We start from the raw sequence: 22,832 nt of genomic DNA, 5'->3' as shown, positions 1-22,832 counted from the left end.
TATGCATTCTAACAGGAATTGGTTATATTCTTCAAGCCATGGTCACATTTGGTACTATAATAAATTATTGCATTAGTCTTGCGATTGGTGAAGGAGCAAACTCTGTTGGTAGGTCTACTGAGGCTGCCAAGCCAGGTTGGACACTAGAGGGCGCCACTTATGGTGGCCATGTGTGGTTCTGCCAATGTACTGAGAGATAAAATCTAGGTCAGGGGAAGCCCCATGACCCCAAGATTTTGTTCCCTTACGTCACGCACCACGTGACCAAGGTAATGTGGCGACGCCACCTCAACTTGACCTTCACTCTGGTTCCTTTCTCTCCGCATCGAGGACTAGACCAACGCTACGGAAAGAGTGGGGTGGTTGGGGGGGGGGGCAAGGAGTCTATGGTGGGTGTGAACTATGTGAATGGGCAGGTTCCGAGAACCCTCTGCCTAAATTGAGAATATTAACTCCCTTAACATCCAATTTGCCATGTGCAAACTCTTCTTATATTATACATACGTTCTCAATGGAGGGGGACAAGGCCGACCTGTAGTCAACGATCACTGCATAGGACAAACCCACTTCGTCAAACAGGTGGACGAAGGAGTTTGCTACCTGGCCAATAGAGGGATTGCATGGATCGATCTCCCTTACGCTACACCAATCAGTGTATGCTCGCCACCTTGAATTGTAGGCAGCGTTGGTGGGATCCCTGTTCGCCTTGGCCAGGACGTTGGCAGCCCGCTCAGACAAGACTTTTGTCTGTGCGAGTCTACTGAGAGCCTCTATGCGTGTAAGAGATACACTGCTGGGCTCGTTGGAAGTGAGCCGTCCGGTTGGGACAGCAGGTCTGGAAGCACTACTGGTGTTTCGACTAGCATTTCCAACAGACATGGAAACTAGGCCTTAGTTAGCCAATTGGGTGCGACCAGTGTCAATATGCAGGTGTGCACCTGTTGAAGTTTTCTCTGGTACCTGACGAACTAGCGGGAAGAGAGGAAAGGCGTACACATCTATGTGGGGCCACAGGATTGATAAGGCATCCCTGGCCCAGACGTCGGCAGGAGTGTTATGTACGTCGGGAGCTTGGCGTTCCGGGGTGTGGCAAACAGGTCTATCTTTGGACCGTCCCACAGCCGAAAAACAGCCTGGAGACTACCCACTGAGTCCTGTGCGTGCACAATAATGCGTTCCAGCAACTCTGCCTTCAGGGTGTGATGTATCATCTCGGATTGAGCTGGCAAGAATGCCCATGGAATGCGGTCGTCCCCAAAACAGAAATTCGCGGTACCGGGGTCTGGGGAATGAGCCTTGGGATCTGGTTGGGGGAGTTTTGTCATCCCACCTTTTGGGGTCTGATCCCGAAACCACACCGACCGGGTAGCATTTGGTCCAGCGTTGCACAAGATTTACCCCACCCGGGGCCTTAATCGTTACCTCCTCTGCAGCTGACCAATGTCCGCCCATCAACACCGTCTGCACACCCTGCGCCCCACTCAGCACTCGGCCGGACAGAGGGAGACGTGCCGATGGGGTTGCTTTGGATCCCGACGCTTGTAATCCCATAAGTGTTGAAGCAACAGTAAGTGGTTGCCTTAGGATCGAGGGTGGGGGTATATACATCGTATCACTAGGATCGATGATACTCCACATCACCCCAACTGCGTGGCTCACTGAGTCGTTACGGATGGAAGACTCTGAGGGACCGCCCAAGGTACCGGCTGTATCTGATGCGAGTGAACTGTCTCCTTTCAATTTAATATTTGAGCGAGAGCGTGTTCGACTGTGCATCGCTCGTGGGTCAGCAAGAAGGGAGTCAAAACCCACAGCGGAGCCCGGACTCCAGGGTAAATTCTTGAGTCCGGTACCGCTGGCTGGCTGAAAGTAGGGGGGAGACACAACGTGTGCCCTGACCCGCAATCGGAGGCTTGGCTACCAGCCTGAGGTCCCAGAGGAGAGCCAGTGCAACTAGCCTGAGCCTCGGCCTCACCCAAATCAGCGGGACAGTCGCAGCTGGGAACGGGGGTTCCCCGGAAGAGACATGTTTTGAATGCGAGCGATGCTTTTGTGTTTCTTCCTGCTTGCCGACTGTGGGGCCGCAAGTGGAGACAGCTCGCTCCGACTGCATCTGATCTACCTGGCCTGCCAGGGACGCAATTTGCCCCGACAGTCCTTCGACCAAAGCTCTCATCTCACAGGCAAACCCGGTGCCGTGCGAGCACAGATCCACAAAGGGACCCGCAACGGGCCTAATAGGAGGAAACACCACCAGGGGCACACCCTCGCTGTAGCCGACTAAATCGGGTAAACCATCGCCTGAAACAACAGACTGTGAGGATGCCCTCTGATCAGCGGGGGAGATCCAAAAATATCAGTACCTCCAACGCTGGGCCTCCTACTCGACGTCTCAGTACACAAAGTATCGGTAGCCGAGCTTGAGGACTTTTCACTCATGCCAACACGCAACACACTTTAACCAATTTTTACTGGATGCGCGACCTTGCTGTGAAAATACTAGCGGCGCAGTCAGTCTCAGCGATTTGCATGGCTCTGGAAAATAGCATTTCCGATGTGGGTTCTATGCTGGTAAATTCTGATTATAACTACTGCACAATCGCTTCAAAAACGAGGAGACAAAACCGGCGGCGAGCCTCTGGTGCTGTCATTACATTTATCCATATCTAAACACATTGGTAAAGCATAAAATGAACACAACATGCATGAGGGAAGCGAAATACAGTTGGAAAAGATGACGCAAATAAAACCAACGACCTGGTTAATTGTGTCGCCAGGTTTTATTTTCTTTGTTGTGAAAAATTATACACACAAAGGGGGAAATTGACACGGGGGTAAAAGAATAAGAAAAACCTATCCTACCAGCCACAGTGTCAGCTACCGCAGGCAGGCTTTCCAGGCAGAGCGATGCGGAGATAAAGAAAGAGTGAAGGTCAAGGTGAGGTGTCGTTGCCACATTACCTCAGTCACGTGGTTCGTGACGTAAGGGAAAAAATCTTGGGCTCATGGGGCTTCCCCTTACCTAGATTTTATCTCTCCGTCATTGGCAGAATCGCTGATTAATGCCTACAGTTCAAAATAGTCGGTAATTGAACATAGTGAATTTAGACAATATCAAAATAATTCAAGTTAGTGTATTTATTTAACATCAATTAATAAACAATACAACTCCAATTTAATTGAAAACATATATATATAGGGTTGCGTTTTAATTAAACTGAATATGGTTTAACCTTTCATGGGAGACCTGTGTGTGTTTGATGTGTGCATATGCTTTATTTGTTCACATCAATTCAGAAAATTGACAAATAAGAAATCTAATTTTATTCATTCCAATGATTAGTACATATCAACAAGTACAAAGACACAATCCTTAAAACATTGAGATGTCAAACTAATAAATAAATAAGCAGAGTGTTATTTCTGTTATTTCCTACGACCGGTTTTTCTACCTGATCTTGTAGTTGTTGGTGTAGATGAAATGTCCTTTCTGCAGCTTTCACATGTCCATTGACCTAGGGAGTAAAGGAATATTCATTATTCACTGGCCTAGGGAGTAAACATAATATTCTTCCCTGGATTGAGTGTTACACTACTCATTTGCAGCAGGAATTACACATTGAAAAGTGAGAGCTAAATCAGAAGCATGATTGGTTGTCAGAGATGTTAACTATTGAACTGTATCATCAAATCATTGTGTAGGAGAAACTAAAAATCAAAGAAAGCTTAGAAAGAACTCCTGTGTGCCGAGAGTATGAAGACACATTAAAATTTAATTCAAAATTACTTGTACTTGAGATATTGATAGAATAGCTGAAAACTAATTATGTAAATCAGGTAACTGATATGAACAGATTTGAGTGTAAAACTAATAAGGCCTGCGTAATGTAATATCTATGTACCAAGTTTCATTGAAATGTGATTAGAACAAAAAAACTATGAATTATTATTAGAGAATTAATATGAACAAATTTCAACCCAAAATTAATCGGGCTTGTCTATTGTTCTAGAGCATTTATGTACCAAATTTTAGTCAAATGTGATGATCAGTAATTGAGATATCAGTGTTAATTAGCATAAATATTTACCAAAAACTAATTGGGTCTCTGCATAGTCCTAGGTTCATTGATGATGAATACTCTATAAAAGTTTCATTAAAATCCAATTAGTGGTTTTTTATATATCAGTGGAACATTCAAAGAAAAAATGTACTAATTATGCGAATTAGGTAATTAATATCCACAATTATTTACCCTAAAACTAATCAGGTCTCTGCATAGTCCTAGAGGATCTATGTAGCAAGTCTCATTGAAATATGATGATTAGTACTTCAGTTATCAGGCAAAAAGCTGAAAATTAACTAATTATGCTAATAAGGTGATTAATGTGCACAAATATTTACCCCAATTCTAATCAGGTCTCTGCACAGTCCTTAAGTAACTGTGTACCAAGTTTCATTGAAATGTGATGATTACTACTTGAAATATCAAAAGCTGAACATTAATTAATTATGCAAATTGGGTAATTAATATGTACTGATATTACCCTAAAAACTATCAGGTCTGTGCAGTGTCCTATGATATCTATGTACCAAGTTTTATTGAAATGTGATGATTAGTACTTGAGGTATCAGTAATTAATATTGCACAGATTTTTACCAAAACCTAAGCAAATCTGTGCATTGGCCCTGAGCATCTATGCACCAAGTTTCATCAAAAATCAATGTATGGTTCTCAGTGGAACAGACACACAGACAGACACACTAACTGCAAAGACTCCCTTTTTGTGCTTCGCACACGGGAGTCAAAAAACATACTCAGTGTGAGATGAATAAGATTGTGAAACAAACACGCATACATGAGTGTCCCATGATATATTAAATTTTAATCAGACCGTGCAATTCAATTATAATATGGTTTAGAATGCCATGAGATTCATAAAATGACATTCATCAAGATCTGGTTACAAATTGGTAGAAATGCTTGATTTGGGTGGGAACTTTTAGCACTTGAGTTCACAAAATCACAAAACTAAGATTTTGTTTTTGTGCCATGTTTGATTCACATTTGTCTAAGAATGAGACCAGATGAACAGACAGATCTAACCCAATCCCTGTTTTTTAGATAATTATAAATATAGAAATGAGTTTGTGCATACCTTATTGCACTGTACTCATCTAATGTGAATACTGTTAGCTTACCTGTTGGTATACTCTTGAGTCCGACACAGAATGTATGGTGACCACGGTCACAGTCGTCACAAAACATCATTTTATCCTGTAATGAAAGAAGCATTATTTAATATTATCATATATCATTATCTGTTTTGTTTATTGCTGACACTGTTAGAATGTAACAGTATTCAGGTCAAGAAAGATAGGTACAAATATACCAGTATATAAATTGAATAAATCTTATTTACATACAAGTACATACATATAAATAACATATGCAATACTTACTTCATGTGTAGGATCACCACATAATGTACATGTTTTGCACTCCATACACTGCCATGGATATGTCTTGATCACATGTACCAAAGAATCATTCATTTGTAAGCATGTAGGGTGACCTGTGAGCAATTATAGTAATGTTATGTACACACTCAACTATGCACCTATTCATTTTACTACAGACAAATATGTACATCATATATTATTATTGCCTACAATATAGGAAAACATAACTTACCACTATTGTCACATTGAGAGCAGTGTACTAATTGTTCTGTGAATTTTTTCTTACTACTGTCCTTGCCTTTTAAACAGATACCACAAACAGCATCAGGTATATCCTTGGGCTGGAAAACAATTATTATGGATTAGCAAAGAAAATAGCAGCATTACTGGACAATCAGCTAAACAAAATTTTCAGCTAATTTTGTGAGATACTTGCAAAAGCCACATGAGAACAGAGAACATGAAGTGCAGAAATTCAGGAAATACAAATGTTAAGGTTACACGTAAGGAAGGAGAGTATAGAAGGAAGAGAAAAGAGCATGCAAAATAGTGTACTATTGATTAGACACAAAAAGTGTCAGAAACTAGAAAATAGTTGAGTTAATTAGATGAGAACAGATTAGAATATAGAATGTAGGAAAGACACAAAAAACAAAACATGGAATCAGCAAGTAACTATATTGGGATCAAAACATATTGGATAAAGTTAATACAACGGAGCGGGAGATATTGGACACCTCTTTCTTGGATGTGTCTGTCTCAACATTCTCCGCCCCAGGCTTTATCTCTGCCTCAAGCTCTTTCCCTGCCTCCAGCTTAGAGACTTTTTTCACCTTATCCTCCTTGCACTCAGACTCAGGAGGCTGACAGCATTATGAAAGAGAAAAACAATGAAAGAACTATTACTTTGAGGAAGTACATAGTACTGAGGAAAGAAGTTAGTTGGGTTTATGTCCCTACTACTGAGAACATCATGGCTATTGTTGCTTAGAGTGCATTTGTGCTGAGCCACAATGAATTTAACCGTAGATGGAGATGACGGCACCTTACACTACTAATGATGGTACAGTGGAGAAGCATGTCATAAAATTATTACCTTGTATTCACCGTTTGTTGTTTTCTTTGCTTCCTGCTTGCTTGATTGACCCATATCAGAATCAGAATCACTTGATGTACTACCGCTGCCAGTACTGCTACTATCACTATTAGAATCATTCGGGTCTTTTACCTACAGCAATCAACATAAAATTACGTTTGTATTTCCTCAATCGTTGACCAACATATTCAAGAACACACTTGTATTCATTTGCAGATGATGAGGTACATTTGTATTCATATGGAAATTGTATGTTTCCACTTGTATTCATATTCATATTGTAAACTCCAGTACTTTTCATAACTTCAACAGTTGTAAGGAGTTAAATTAAAAATCACTCGTTGAAAAGTCAGCCAAGGGTGGGGTAAAAACCAAAGCTTCTCTTGTGAGATGTACTGACTAATGACCTCCACTGTATAGAAATGAACACACTGTTACAAATGAACACATACAGGTATGCAGGTTGTATTCATGTAAATAAACAAGTCATTGTCAATGACACGTCCCCGTTCCGTTCATATTTGAGTGACATATACATTCAAAGCAGATCATGACCGAAATGCACCTGCATATGTACAACACATTGTGCTAAATCTGAACAAAATCCATCCATGCATGACTGAGATCCGGTTCTGGAATTGTGAAAATATGTGATTTTGATGCATTTTCGGCCTTAAAATGGCCATCATTCCGCTATTGTTAAGCAGATCATGAAACAAATGCACATATCTATTTGTGACATGATGTACCATGTGTGTGTGAAGTTTGAACTTGATCAATCCAGACATGTCTTGGATACGGATCCAGAACTGAATTCTTTAACAAAATGGCCGCCAGTCGGCCATTTCGAATTTGATCCGAAAAAAAAAAAAGACGTGCATCAAGGTCCTATTATGTTTAATGTATGTACCAAATTTGAACAAAATCCATCCATGCATAACTGAGATACGGGTCCGGAATAGTGAAAATGTGCGATTTCAATGCATTTTCGGCCTTAAAGCGGCCCCCATTTGGCTATCGTTAATGAGATCATGAAACAAATGCACATACATATTTGTGACATGATGTACCTTGTGTGTGTGAAGTTTGAACTTGATCAATCCAGACATGTCTCGGATACGGATCCAGAACTGAATTCTTTAAAACAAAATGGCCGCCAGTCGGCTATTTCGAACTTGATCCGAAAAAAAAATGACGTGCAACAAGGTCCTATTATGTTTAATGTATGTACCAAATTTGAATGAAATCCGTCCATGCATAACTGAGATCCGGGTCCGGAATGGTGAAAATGTGCGATTTCAATGCATTTTCGGCCTTAAAGCGACCGCCATTTGGCTATCGTTAATGAGATCATGAAACAAATGCACATACATATTTGTGACATGATGTACCTTGTGTGTGTGAAGTTTGAACTCGATCAATCCAAGCATGTCTCAGATACGGATCCAGAACTGAATTCTTTAAAACAAAATGGCCGCCAGTCGGCCATTTCGAACCCGATCCAAAAAAAAAATGACGTGCATCAAGGTCCTATTATGTTTAATGTATGTACCAAATTTAAACAAAATCCGTCCATGCATAACTGAGATCCGGGTCCGGAATGGTGAAAATGTGCGATTTTGATGCATTTTCGGCCTTAAAATGGCCGCTATTCGGCTATCGTTAATGAGATCATGAAACAAATACACATACATATTTGTGACATGATGTACCTTGTGTGTGTGAAGTTTGAACTTGATCAATCCAGACATGTCTCGGATACGGATCCAGAACTGAATTCTTTAAAACAAAATGGCCGCCAGTCGGCCATTTCGAACCCGATCCAAAAAAAAAAATGACGTGCATCAAGGTCCTATTATGTTTAATGTATGTACCAAATTTGAACAAAATCCGTCCATGCATAACTGAGATCCGGGTCCGGAATGGTGAAAATGTGCGATTTTGATGCATTTTCGGCCTTAAAATGGCCGCTATTCGGCTATCGTTAATCGGATCATGAAAAAAATGCATGTGCATATGTCCCATATAAGGTGTGATGTATGAGTGAAGTTTGAACTTAATCGGTCCATGCATGTTCAAGATACAGGTGATCACGGACGCACGGACGCAGGGACGCACACAGGGCAAAACATAAGTCCCCGTTTTCGGACTGCGTCCGAACGGGGACTAACAAAGTGATTTACAGGAATCAGACAAACTGAGAACCCACTAATAGAATTTCCTACACAAAACTTACACTGGGGACATCAACAACAGAAGAATCTTCAGAATCCTCACCATCACCAACAATTAATTCGGGTGGTAATGGCGGACCATATATGGCAGTGTTTATTGGAAAATAATTTAATTCATCTGATGAATACCTGTAACAAAAAAATACCACATGATATGTTAATTTAACACATAAAAACTGCAAGTTTAGGTGATAGCAACACAATAATATGTTACTATCATTTTATGGCTAAGTTTAGTTCATTCAAAGATATGTATACATGTATCTGGGACAGGTACAATTGTCAATAATCGTTTACCAGGAGATAATTAATTTTTGTAACTGAAAATTTTGTTAAAGTGATTTCTGAGTGGATCTTCCTACTTGTGTTATTTCCAAACTTGAATCTAATTAAGGTAGTGAGAAGGGTTTGAATAAAGCATTCTCTGTCTGTTGTTTCAATCAGAACCAAAATTTAACGTATATGATTCGAAAGCATACATATAGAGGGACAAGTTCGCACAAATTGGACAGCCATTGTTTACATAAGTACCATGTGACAACAAAAATGGCGAACCTTGTAAAAATAACTAAATCCGTGATTGCGAGAGCACACTGCGGAATTTCCGGATGAAATTTATGTCATGCATGAGGTATGTAAATCTGTCGAAATGGACATAGTGCGAGTGGTTAGTGCTAGTAGCACTAATCCGAAAAAGTACTAGATCTAGTGCTAAAATGGCACTAGATCTAGTGCAAAAACGGCACTAGATCTAGTGCTAAAATGTACATAGTGCGAGTGGCATTGATATTGCGTTGTCAACGACGTCAAGACATCCCGTGATTCTCTGAAAATAAATTAATATTTACGTAAAATTGTTGTATCTTTCATTCATTGGAAATGTGCTACAGTGGGAAAATTGAGAATGTCATTGTCCACGTTTGTCGTAATACTAATAGACCTTTGGAACAACGCGATCGGCCGGGAAACTAGCTGAAACAGTGATACTGCAGGTCGAACTGCGCAATTTTTACAAATTGTGAATAGATATACTGTATGAAATGGTATTGTGGGGAAGTCCCGGGTCCCAGTAAAGCTTGGTGGGTTGTGCGTGTACTGCGATTTTCACGCAATCCTGTTGTTACATTGTATCATGGAGGAACTAACGGAATATGATGTAACCTCGCCGATTTTTTTATTTTTTTAACGTGATCATATTATGTATGTCTAGACACTTTCTCTGCAATAATATTTTTTAGAAGCCCTTAGGATTTTTTGTTGTAGACTCTCGAAATCTTGTTCTTGTTACAGTTGCTAATAATTAAAACATGTGAAGTAACAAGTTCATCTGTTGAATTTCCGGTTGTGAAATACGTATTTTAACCCTCACAGCTAAACAAACCCAGTGTATGGTCGCGTTAAAAAAAAATGGGACCAAGAAATCGTCCAGGGCGATTTTTCGGCAGTTTTTAAATTTATTTTTTAAAATATTTTGTCGTAATTTATCGGACATTTCAATCGTTCCTGACGCCTAAATCAGTCTATTTAAGTTTTTATTCAAGAGCGTGTTTATTTTGACTAGCGTAAGCTCCGTTTGGACAAAGAGCTGTTATCACTGTAAACAATGTGAAATTATTCTTCTTATGCTAAGTTCATCTTTGAAAACAACTATTTTTTTATTTAAAAAAAAAATCATGCCATTTTCCCACCAAAATCCAAGCCAAAAGAGCGTACTACAACATCGGCAAATCTCTTCCGCGTTGCGTTCAATAACATTAACATATTTAAATGAGCTATGGTGATTTGAACGCGTTGGCATCGTCCAGCATTTTGATTGGTTAATTTGCGATTTGACCTATTAGCTCAACTCATGCAAGAGAAGCGCATGGCGGATACCCTACCGCATCGACCGTTTATATCATTTGCTTACGATGAAACTAAGTTGAATTTTATTTGAATTTCATAAAAATTATCGATTTTTTTTTTTTTTGCGTTATTATAATCACTACTGACTAATAATCAACGTTTGTGAAACGTAGCATGTCCGGATTGAGCATCTGTGATCGCTTGCCGGGATTGTTAATTGTGTTCGTTTTTATTAGAAACGTCGTTTAAAATATACTTTTGTTACCAATAAAATAAAAACAAATGTATTTGAAAAATGACACTGGGCGACACTTTAATGACATTTCAGGTGGTCTACTTTTTAATTCAGCAATAATTATTAATTATTGTTAATTCTGCAATAGTTTCTTTCGTCTTGGGTGGCCCAACTCACGGCGTAGAAAGTCTGTGTAGTTGGATACAATGAAAATGTCCCCCCAAAATAATTGATTATTTTTTTTTTAATATTTTGAACCCCAAATAAGCGCACATCAGCCGTGAAATCCCCAGGGCGATTTTTCGGATGGGCGAATTTACGGCAGAATCCGGTATTATATAAAGAAAGTATTATTATGGACATCTCACGCATATTGCCAATGTTTTATACTGTTTGCAGTTTGCATATGAAAGTGGTTGTTGATGCCCCTCCTATTATTCGACGTCGTTGACAATGCGATAACAATGCCACTCGCACTGTGCACATTTTAGCACTAGATCTAGTGCCATTTTAGCGCTAGATCTAGTGCCATTTTAGCACTAGATCTAGTACTTTTTCGGATTAGTGCTACTAGCACTAACCACTCGCACTACGCCTATTTCGACACATTTACATACATGCATGCATTGTCCGTAATCAAGTCCATTGAAATGTATACCCGGTAATCAAAAGACCTATTTTTCTGATTTCTACGCAGGTTTGTTTTTTTGTTCGCTAATTAGTTCATACTTGGCACCTTTAACAGACTATTATTCTGTGACAAAGAATTTTCTTAAAAAATCCAGACATATTTTGCACTGTCATTATCTTTTGAACAATAAGTGCGAGTTTGAATGTCATAGCCTGATGCACTTGATTTGATGGTGGTCTCAATGAGCCATACTGAATCAAATCTTAAACTCAAGAAAAACACGAAAAACAGTTTGGGATAGTAAAACAATGCAGATTTGATGTATTATTATAAACATACACTAAGAATGACCAAACATATTAAACACTCATATCATAGAACCCATTAATCGTGTCAAATAACGAATAATTTCAAGCGCGAGTGTGAAAATTGAAGAATATGTCTCAGTTTCATACTGCTGTAGCATACGAAAGACATGACTTCCATTGTTATGTAAATGCACGAGGGATAATCCTCTGAAGAACATTCTGTCCCAGTGTACATGCTGACTGTTTACAAACAAGCTAATCCTTCGAGTGTCTCTGATAAGAAATCTAATAAATTATCATGGTGAAACAAAATGTTTGATGTTTGAAGAAAGAATTTGCTGCAACAAGAAGACCATAGTGAGACCCGGGAGCAAGACGACGTAGAAAACATAGACTGGCAAAGTCGGGACTTCTTTTTTGTTTTACAAAATTAAATAATAAATTGTTCTTTTAGCATGATCACGAAAACTAACCTGACCGCTAAAGAAATCCCGACTGGACGCATCTGCAGGTATTTGACTGCTATTAATTATTCATGATGCCATTGATTATTCATGTGTGAAATTAAACATGACCTTTTAAAGGTTGATTCGATTCGATTGCAGACATGGATACTTCCATCCATGTTTACTGAAAACAAGTCGATTTAAATGTTCAATGTATATAAGTAGACTTTCAAAATCGCCGAGACCTCAGAAGTGAAAGGTCACGTACATTAACATAGATAAGATATGACGTATATAGCTGCACTCTGATTCGTTGTCAGCAACTTTTAATTAGCATAATCACCGGAGTGATTCCACTCTGGTTTTCACTCCAATGCAGGGGGTCGGCTGCGTCCAGTCGGGAATTCTTTCGCAATCACGCTAGTTTTTGTGCTCGCGTTAAAAAGCCTAAATTGACAATTATATTTTTTTTTTGTAAAACAAACTTTGCCAGTCTATAGAAAACAATCCCTTCTTTAGTTACTGATCATGAATTACTGGGGAGAGAAATACAAGATGATTGGTAAGTATTGCCCAGTTATGGCTTTATGATGTTAGTAAAATTGAATATGGGCTTGGAAAACTAAAACAATTTAAAAAAATGTTTTTTCGACTTAAGCTTGACAGACAATAATGCTGACAATGGACGTTAGATAAACACGCATTGTTTGCGACAGGAAGCTTATCACTCGTTATATTGGAATTGTCAACAACAGATAAACATTATGCAAATATCCGCGAAACGGCCAGCAGTTGTAGTTATTTGTGTAAGCGTTCAAAACACTAATCTGAGCAGCGTCTTTCCGACAGTTCAATCTTTTGAAAAAACTGGGATGATATATCAAGATCTAAAGTAACCGCTTTATAAATTTTTGAAAAATCAAGAAAAAAAACGAAAATTTTTCTTCTCTGCTAATTTACATATTCACTTGTCATACAAACAACTACCGGTAGTAATTAAACAGAATTGTCAGACAACAGTTTGCAAAAGTTAGATTGTCTAAGTTTAATCAAAAGTGATTCTATTGTATCAAGTATATTACAAAATCAATCAAAGAAAGCTTAGAAAGAACTCCCGTGTGCTGAGAGTATTGAAAACACATTAAAAATTAATTCAAAATTACTTGTACATGAGATATTGATGGAAAAGCTGAAAACTAATTATGCAAATCAGGTAACTAATATGAACAGAACAGAACAAAACAATTATGAATTATTATGCTAATTAGAGAATTAATATGAACAAATTTTAACCCAAAATTAATCAGGCCTGTCTTTTGTCCTAAAGCATTTATGTACCCAATTTTATTCAAATGTGATGATCAGTAATTGAGATATCAGTGTTAATTAATTATGTTAATTAGGTGATTAATAAGCATAAATATTTACAAAAAACTAATCAGGGGTCTGCACAGTCCTTAAGTAACTATGTACCAAGTGTCATTGAAATGTGATGATTACTACTTGAAATATCAAAAGCTGAAAATTAATTAATTATGCAAATTAGGTAATTAATATGTACTGATATTACCCTAAAAACTACCGTATCAGGTCTGTGCAGTGTCTTATGATATCTATGTACCAAGTTTCATTGAAATGTGATGATTACTACTTGAAATATCAAAAGCTGAAAATTAATTAATTATGCAAATTAGGTAATTAATATGTACTGATATTACCCTAAAAACTATCAGGTCTGTGCAGTGTCCTATGACATCTATGTACCAAGTTTCATTGAAATGTGATGATTACTACTTGAAATATCAAAAGCTGAAATTTAATTCATTATGCAAATTAGGTAATTAATATCTACTGATATCAGGTTTGTGCAGTGTCCTATGACATCTATGTACCAAGTTTTATTGAAATGTGATGATTAGTACTTGAGATATCAGTGGACATGCCAAAAATTGATTAATCATTATGCAAATTAGGTAATTAATATTGCACAGATTTTTACCCAAAACTAATCAAATCGCATTAGTTTGGAGCATCTATGTGCCAAGTTTCATCAAAATCCAATGAGGGGTTCTTTAGATATCAGTGGAAGAGTCATGGAACAGCTAAAAATCAGCTAATTATCATGCAAATTAGGTAATTAATATGCATGGGGTTTTTACTAATCAAATCTGCGCATTGGCCCAGAGCATCTATGCACCAAGTTTCATCAGAAATCAATGTATGGTTCTTGAGATATCAGTGGAACAGACTTAACCTGTGTTTCTAGAAAACTTTGTTCTACATTAAATTTCTCATAATCAATAGAATTTAGATGCATATCATTATCTGTTATAGATCTTTTGATATAACCTCAGTGTCATGTTCGCTTAGACGCAGCAACCCCCCCCCCCCCCACACACACACACTTTTTTTTTTACTAAAGTTTGCTTATGGGCAAGGGATTGCAAAAGTTGATGCAGATGCAGGACTAATGACAACATACACGCACTCAGTCATCTTCAATGATAACGAAAAATAAAAACTGACAATTTCCTGGAAAGTCTGACAAATCCATAATGGAAAATACCAGTTGGAATGATTATGCATTGTAAGAAAGTGGGATAAGCAGGTTGTTTACTGATTACAGGATAGCCAATCAGGAACAATGCATTTATCTACTAACTCTTTTCCATTTCACATGAAAAAACAAAAGCTAAACTTACTTTCGGTAATATTCTTGGAATTGTCCTGGTATCAGTGCCACAGGGTAAGCACCAACCTTGGTGGCTTCTTTGGGCATTTTTAACATCCTACCAGTGGGTACCTGAAAAATCTGTAACAAAGCATTAAAAAGTGATACAGGTAATCATTATAGAATTCATATAATAAATAATAACAAAATAAAACCAATAACAATAGTATATTTTAGAATCAGAAAATGTAAGCTACTGTAAAAGCATTCATTTTCACTGGTGTTTAATTTCACTTTTTTGATCTTTGAACTTATTCACTAAGTTTTAAATTCATGAGACTATGAGTTCTATTGCTATTTTATATGTTCACATGAGTTTAATTTAGAGCGTTTTAACTTATCAGCGAAAATAGTGAAAGTAAAACCCAGTTAAAAACTACCTTTACAGTATTGATTCTTAATTTAAATAAAATTTGACAATCTGCTTCCAAACATTACCTTTGGACAGTGATTAGGGCTCAAAACACTTGGCACTAGATTATGGAGAATCAGATTGAGAAGATAAAAATGTTATGTTTCTACCTTCAGTGCACGTAAACAAAACCAGCATGCTAATTGGAAAGATTAGCAGATTCCCATATCAACCCCTGTGTGGCTTTCAGATGCATACTAACACCTATTTACACATAGTACCTAGAAGATTAAGCTGTTATATTTGAAACCGAAATTGTCATCTAACTATAAGGCCATCACTGATTGGCTGCTGAGCTGGAATGACAATTTTTGGTTTCAAATACCCCAGGAAAGTGTTCTATGTTCTTCATGTAATTAGGTGTTGGTATTTAAGGGATTTTTCCACACAAAAACTCAGAATTCGGCTGAATTTTGTTATCGGTTGGCTTGATATAAGCCTAAAGAATCGTAGTTCTGTGAAAGATTGGCATTTTTGTCCTGATTTGTAGTAATCTGTAGGAAAAAGTGAAAATTGGAAATGTATTTTCTGATATGACGTCTATATTAGAAACCGGTGTTCCAGAGGGCTCCGTTTTAGGGCCATTATTGTTCTCAATGTACATGCGTCCATTGGGCGAGTTATTGCGACGTCACGTCACGTCATTTTTACGCTGATGACACACACATTTATTTATTGGTTTCTGAAGATGATCAAATTCGCGCTCAAGTGATACTTCAAACATGTATTCAAGATGTTAGCGATTGGATGTCTTGTAATTTCCTACTTTTGAATGTGTCGAAAACTGAATTTGTGTCCATGTCGTCTCGGAGTTTCTCACAAGACTTGTGTCCTTTGTCTAGTATCGCAATTGGTGAAGAATTGGTTAGTGCTTCGTCAAATGCTAAAAACATAGGTGTCTTGTTTGATTCGCAGCTATCTATGGAAACACACATTTCTACTATTTGTAGATCTGGATATTCCCATCTAAGAAATATTAATCGTATTCGTAAATCATTATCCCAATCTGATACTGAAAAGTTGATACATGCTTTCATATCTTCTCGCTTAGACAGCTGTAATTCATTATTGTCTGGTCTCCCTGTAACTAAGATAAAACCTCTTATTCGTGTACAAAATGCAGCAGCACGCCTTGTCACTCGTGCTCGAAAATATGACCACATTACAGACATTTTTATTAAACTTCATTGGTTACCAGTTGTACAAAGAATCAATTTCAAATTACTTTTACTAGTGTATAAATCTTTATATGGTTTTGCCCCAAATTATCTATGTGAAGTAATCAAATTTTATGTATCGAGTTGTAGTTTAAGATCTGAATCAAAGTTTCTTATTAAAACTCGTCAGATGAGTAGTAAAAAGTCCAAGGTGTTATACAAAGACCGTGCTTTTGAAAATTTAGGTCTTAAACTTTTTAATGAATTACCTCTGTCTGTTCGTTCTAGTTCCTTCAGACATTTTTAAATCCAGACTGAAAATGCACTTATTTAAATGTGCTTTTAATATTTGACTGATTGTTTATTGTATCAGCGCCTTTGATCTTCATATGTTGGAATTGTTGCGCTTAATTAAATAAAGTTATTATTATTATTATAATCTGAAAAACGTGTTTCACAACTTGTCTCTTATTTAGTTTTGCGCTGCATTCAAGCTAGTAAATATCGTATTTATTTTATTATCACGTGTGAGCCAGCTGACTGTGAATGTACCGTATTACCCCGGGCACGCGCCCCTCCCTGGGCAAGCGCCCACCCCCCTGTTTTCACAAAAGTTACATGTTGGGGACATCTTTGGTTAAACGCCCAGGGTGATTTTTAGCCAAAAATGGGGTCAACAATAAAGTTTTATTCGTCAAAAACGAACGCGTTTGATTTATTTAAATAGTGTGTTTGTTACGGTAGTTCCCTTTTTGGAGTGTATGGTGGCCCTGAAAAGGGCCGTTTTGTTTGTGTTTTTGCGTAAAAACTCATTGGAACTTAACGACGTAAGATGAACCACGCAGCATGTGGCGCACACGTTCTGCTTTCTCTTCATTCACGATGAATCCAATATTGCAATAATCCATACCTTGGTGAGTGGTTTGAAGCACTTAGCTTTGGTTTCAAAACGTAGCATTTCGCTGACTGTGAATCCACAGTCCGCTGGCATCGGTGTCGCTGGGTGTATATGATAGAGGGAAGTTGTGCAACCAAATTTGCAGAGTTCGTAGTTTTTCGCCGATAAAAAAAAATAACTAAGGCAAAAACTCACGGCATTTTTGTAATAAAGACATTATTCTCAATAATCTGCCCAAAATAGGAACATTTCTACTAATTCTTGTGTTTTTTCAACGTTTTTCGAAAAACCTGCGATTAGGCTGCGAAAGTAGAACATTCCGGAGGGGGTGAAACGGAAGAGCATTGCCAGGATGGACGCGGGGCTTTTTGGCAACGACCGCAAACGTATCTGTGTCCAGCCATTGGTTGGCCACGTAGAGGTCAAAATACGTGTTCTATTTTTACGCGTTAAGTTTGGCTCTTCCGTTTCACCCCCTCCGGAATGATTTACTTTCGCAGCCTAATCGCAGGTTTTTCAAAAAACGTTGAAAAAACACAAGAATTAGTAGAAATGTTCCTGTTTTGGGTGGATTATTGATAGAGAATAATTTCTTTATTACAAAAATGCTGAAAAACTGTGAGTTTTTGCCTTAGTTATTTTTTTATTGGCGGAAAACTGCGAACTCGGCAAATTTGGTTGCACAACTTCCCTTTATCATATACACCCAGCGACACCGATGCCAGCTGACTGTGAACGGGAGCTAGCATTTTTGAGACATCACGTCGTAAACTTGCTACTTTCTTTCCATCCTTCATCACAGCTATGGCATTACGGTCATGTGGATTATTTTTCTGTCGTTGAAGAAAAAACATTTTGCTGACCTCAAGTCCATTACGATAACCATAATGAGGCATGCCGACGATGGGAACTTGTTGCATCATAATTTTGTCATGTGTGTGGATGCGTGAATAAATCATGTTAATTAGGTCGACCAGAGTTTATTTTCAGTCTGTTTTTTATGTATCGCCATTTGAATATGTTTATGTATCCACATAAGTTTGTAAACATTTCACATGAGTAATAAAAGTTTTTTTCATTTCATAACCCTGTCTGCTATTCTTCAGTAATTACGATGCGATGTATCAATACATGCGTGAACAAAATTATGTTAATGAAGTCATCGCCTTCTTGGATTACAAGCGGAAGTTCTTCCCGGTCGTTTCGACGTGCACTGATCACGGTTTCTAAAAAAGTAACCGTGCATTGATTACAATACTTACCATACTTTGTAGCCAATTTTCGTGAGTAATACAACTTCATTCGCTGACATAAAACATGTTTTATTCTTGAAATTCGACCCTGTGTCTTAGTGTTCCCACAGTTCTTGACCGAGTGCTCACGTTTATTGAAACCTCGCATAAATCAAGAAATAAGTACGTGTACAAAGTGTACGAAAGCATTCCTTTATTTGACCTTATCATACGATCACAAAAACAACTTTTTGAAGTATTTTTTGGGGTGGTCCTCGGGTAAGCGCCCACCCCCAATTTTTCCCAATTTTGTATGTTCAGGCCCCTGGGCGCGTGCCCGGGGTAATACGGTATATACCAAGTTTGAACAAAATCCATCTGTAAACAGCCAATAAATGCTTGATGTTGATGATTTGATGATGGCCATCTTGAATCAAATCGTGAAACAAATTGATGTGCATATGTATAATGTCATGTATGATGTATGTGTGAAGTTTGATTGTGATTGGTCCAGACATTTCTAAGATACAGGTGCGGACGCATGCACACATGCAAGCACGGACACACAGAGCTCAAAACATAAGTCCCTGTTTTCGGAGACTAAAAATAACGCAAAAAATACCTAACAGGCAAAATGTTGCATCCACATTTTGAAAGGAAAATTATACTCCAAAAGCAGTGGAAACTAAACAACAAGAACTGGAAGTGGCCGTTGCTTCAAATGAAGAAACTGTACTAGAGCTCACAGCAAAGATTGAGGCGCTAAAGTGTGAAGTGACATTTCTGAGAAAAGAAGGTGAGAAGACTAGAAATGAAACCACTGATATTTAATTTTGGACCAGTCCTTATCAGTTGGATCAAAACTCTTTACACTGACATATCCAGTTGTGTCATGAATAGAGGGGCAAGTACTGGTGAGGCAGGGTGACCCAATCTCCCCTATGTTGTTTATCTTAGTTCTAGAAATTTTTCAGAATGCGGTACGCTCAGACTCAAATATTCAAGGGATCTCCATACATGATAAGGTAGTGAAAAGTGTTGCTTTTGCAGACGAGTTTTGAGTGGTTTGTCATCTTGTACCCACCTCTTCAAGAAACTTGCAAAATTTTGAATGGTATTTGGGGTGGCTGTTAACAAAACTAAGTGTGAGGCATTTTGGTTGGGCAAGTGGAAGGATCGGAGAGATAAACCCATGGACATGAATTGGAAATCTATGATTAAAGTCATTGATATATCCATTTCATACAACAACAAGAAACTTGCAGCTAAAATGAATTGTGGAGAATGCAAAATTTAACTTTAATAGGTAAAGTACAGATTATTGAATCAATGGGAATATCTCGCATCTTGTATGTGCTCAATCTCAGTGATCCACAAATGAACCAATTAAAAGAGAATAACAAATTAATGTATAGCTTTCTCTGGGGTGGTACTGATAGGGTGGCCAGGAAAACTGTTACTACTACTACTGGTAGTATCAAACAAGGTGGCTTAAAAATGCCAGATATATTTGCTATTTTTGATGTTCAGTGCATGAATTGGCTTAGATGGTATTTTGATCATGATATTCACCATCCTTGCATATGGTTTCTTCAAAGTAAACTTGAAAAAAATGGTGGTATTGAAATGCTACTTAAATGCAATTTTTCTCTGAAATCACTGCCATTAAAACTTAACAAATTTCATTTTAACATTTTTCATTTTTACAATCCTGGCTATCAGTGTCTGACCATAAATTGGAGGAGCACTACCTCAATCAGTGCATATGGAACAATTGCAACATAACAATTGGTGGCTGTAATATTTACTTTAAAGAATTTGTAGATGCTGAATTGATTTATGTAGGTAATTTATTCAATGATGGAGGTAATATACATTGTATGTAGGCAAGGGTGTTTCACAGAATGCTTATCTAAAGTGGTACAGCTTGGTTTCAACATTACTTTCAGTGTGGAAGCCAGCTGATTTGTCAAAGTTTGATATTGAAGGACAAGATCAAATGATTGGTATCAGATTCACTAATGCACATTAATATTTAAAACATTGTACAACCAACTTGATTACTCCTGGTATCATTGGCAAGTATTTCATATCCCCTCGATCAGAGACTACTTTTGCAGTAATGTTAGAAAAGACAATTGCAATGTGGGAAGAAATTTATAGGCTACCATTTAAATTAACAATTGACACAAAACTATGCGAGTTCCAGTGGAAAGTGAATCACAACATCTTGATGACAAATGTCAGGCTTCACAAAATAATGCCAGATGTGTTGTTCAGTCTAGTAAATGTACATTTTGCAACTTAGAGGATGAAACATTATTACACCTCCTAGTCAGATGTCCTTTAGTTAAAATGATTTGGGTAAAATTTTGTAAACTTGAAATGCAAAATATTCAAAATGTGGAATATGTAATTGCAAACACAAGATCAAAACTCATCTGAAAACATAGTTGAACTCTGGTAACCTTGCCCTTTGTTATATAATATTATTTCCTTTATCATAGTTTGTTTCAATAGGAATATGCATTGTTATAATTAATTTTGAATACAAACAAGTTTTGGGGTTGAAACAACTGTGGGGAATCAGTCTACCAAATGTCCTTGATAGATGTAAATATCTTACAAAAACAATGGTGCCTAATTTGTTTAATTATTTTAAGGGACATAATTTCCAGCTTTATTCAAAGTAATTCAGATTTGTTATTATAAAAACAAATGTCCCATCTCAGAAAAAAAGTTCTGCATTTAGACATGAATAGATTCATAAAAGACTAATTTGAGCAGCGTCTTTATGAAACTTCAATCTTTTGAAAAGCTTGAATGATATATCAAGATCTAAAGTAACCGTTTTATCAATTTTTGAAAAATCAAGAAAAAAATGAAGATTTCCCTTCTCACTACCTCAACACATTTATGTCTCTGTGGCTGGGCATTCTTTACTGCTGTTTCAATCCTAAAACTTGTTTGTATTTAAAATTAATTATGATAAAGGAAATAATATTATATAACAAAGGGCAAGGTTACCAGAGTTTAACTATGTTTCAACATTGATACAAGTAAAAAATAAAGTACTGTAAAATCTGTATTAAAAGCTGTGGCTTCTATTAAAATGGTGCAATGCAACAGAGGTGATGCGGCTTCTATTAGAGCATCTATACATACGAGAAATGATGATTTTTTAGGTCTCAATTGTTCCAAAAAAATGTGTATGGCTTCTAATACAGATTATATGGTAATATATTACTCACTGAAGTCTGCATATCATAATAAGCTTGTCTTTCTTCTTTTCTTTCTCTATTAAATAACATGTTGAATTCAGATGCCTGTTTTACAGCTTTCTTAATGTACTCTTTGATTTTTCCAGCATCAACAGCAGGCTGCAAATTTAAACATGTTATAATTTACAAAACATGACAAATCATGTCATAGCGCCCGCTCAGAAAATAATTTAAAACTGATATTGAACTGGGTTTGTGTCAGAGTGAATTTATCTATTGTGAGCTGTACTAAAATTCTGTTATTGTTCAGAATTGATGTAGAACAATTTTAGGGGGATGGGGTGAAAAAATATAAGAAAAGCCAAATAAATAATGTGATCAACATATAAATAACTTGATCAACATATAACGTGATGTGCACTTGTAAAGAATTATTACCTGTCTCTGTACCAACTTTGAACAAAAGTGGATGACACATATCTGAGCTTGTAATGGCTAGAAAAAGCTTGTTTTTTTTTAGATTTGTGAGGACAAAATGGCTGCCAAGCAGTAAAAATGTATTCAATCAAAAAATAACTTCATGTGCACTTGTAAAACCTTATTACCTGTACCAGTTTTGAACTGAATTGGAAGACACATATCTGAAGAAGAACTGGTAACGACTAGAAAACGTTTTTTTATTGATTTTTGAAGACAAAAACGGCCGCCAACCACTCAAAATTTATTCAATCAAAAAATAACTTCATGTGCACTTGTAAAACCTCATTACCTGTACTGAATTAGATTACACATGTGTGAGAACAAGCTGGTAACGCATATACATGCACACACAAATACGACTCAATTTATAAGCCCCCTCCGGATCCCAGATTCAATGGGGGCTAAAAAATACAAACTTTGAAGATAATTAGTCATAAAATCCCCT

The 22,832-nt window shown here is 37.3% G+C and overlaps 1 protein-coding gene across 2 annotated transcripts in view; it reads right to left on the bottom strand.

Moving 5' to 3' along the window:
• Window positions 1-3,301: 3,301 nt before the first annotated feature.
• The window catches only part of LOC100368849 (PHD finger protein 10-like), a 43,705-nt gene continuing 24,174 nt past the window's right edge, over window positions 3,302-22,832 (bottom strand). Inside the window, exons 6-14 of one of the 2 annotated variants that reach the window (XM_006823281.3) lie at window positions 21,938-22,066; window positions 14,959-15,068; window positions 8,794-8,920; window positions 6,558-6,689; window positions 6,199-6,324; window positions 5,694-5,802; window positions 5,462-5,574; window positions 5,201-5,276; window positions 3,302-3,515 (exon numbers count right to left, since the gene is read on the bottom strand). In XM_006823281.3, coding sequence (XP_006823344.3) covers window positions 3,427-3,515; window positions 5,201-5,276; window positions 5,462-5,574; window positions 5,694-5,802; window positions 6,199-6,324; window positions 6,558-6,689; window positions 8,794-8,920; window positions 14,959-15,068; window positions 21,938-22,066 — 1,011 coding nt within the window. In that variant the 3' untranslated portion in view covers window positions 3,302-3,426. The remainder of the gene's footprint in view (window positions 3,516-5,200; window positions 5,277-5,461; window positions 5,575-5,693; window positions 5,803-6,198; window positions 6,325-6,557; window positions 6,690-8,793; window positions 8,921-14,958; window positions 15,069-21,937; window positions 22,067-22,832) is intronic. The other variant, XM_085495797.1, reaches the window with a different exon arrangement.

This window comes from Saccoglossus kowalevskii, chromosome 2 (genome assembly GCF_978046115.1).
Source record: "Saccoglossus kowalevskii chromosome 2, keSacKowa6.1, whole genome shotgun sequence".
NCBI classification, from domain to species: Eukaryota; Metazoa; Hemichordata; class Enteropneusta; family Harrimaniidae; genus Saccoglossus; species Saccoglossus kowalevskii.
Note: the sequence above shows the minus strand (reverse complement) of the source record. Positions and strands in the feature narration are given on the sequence as shown.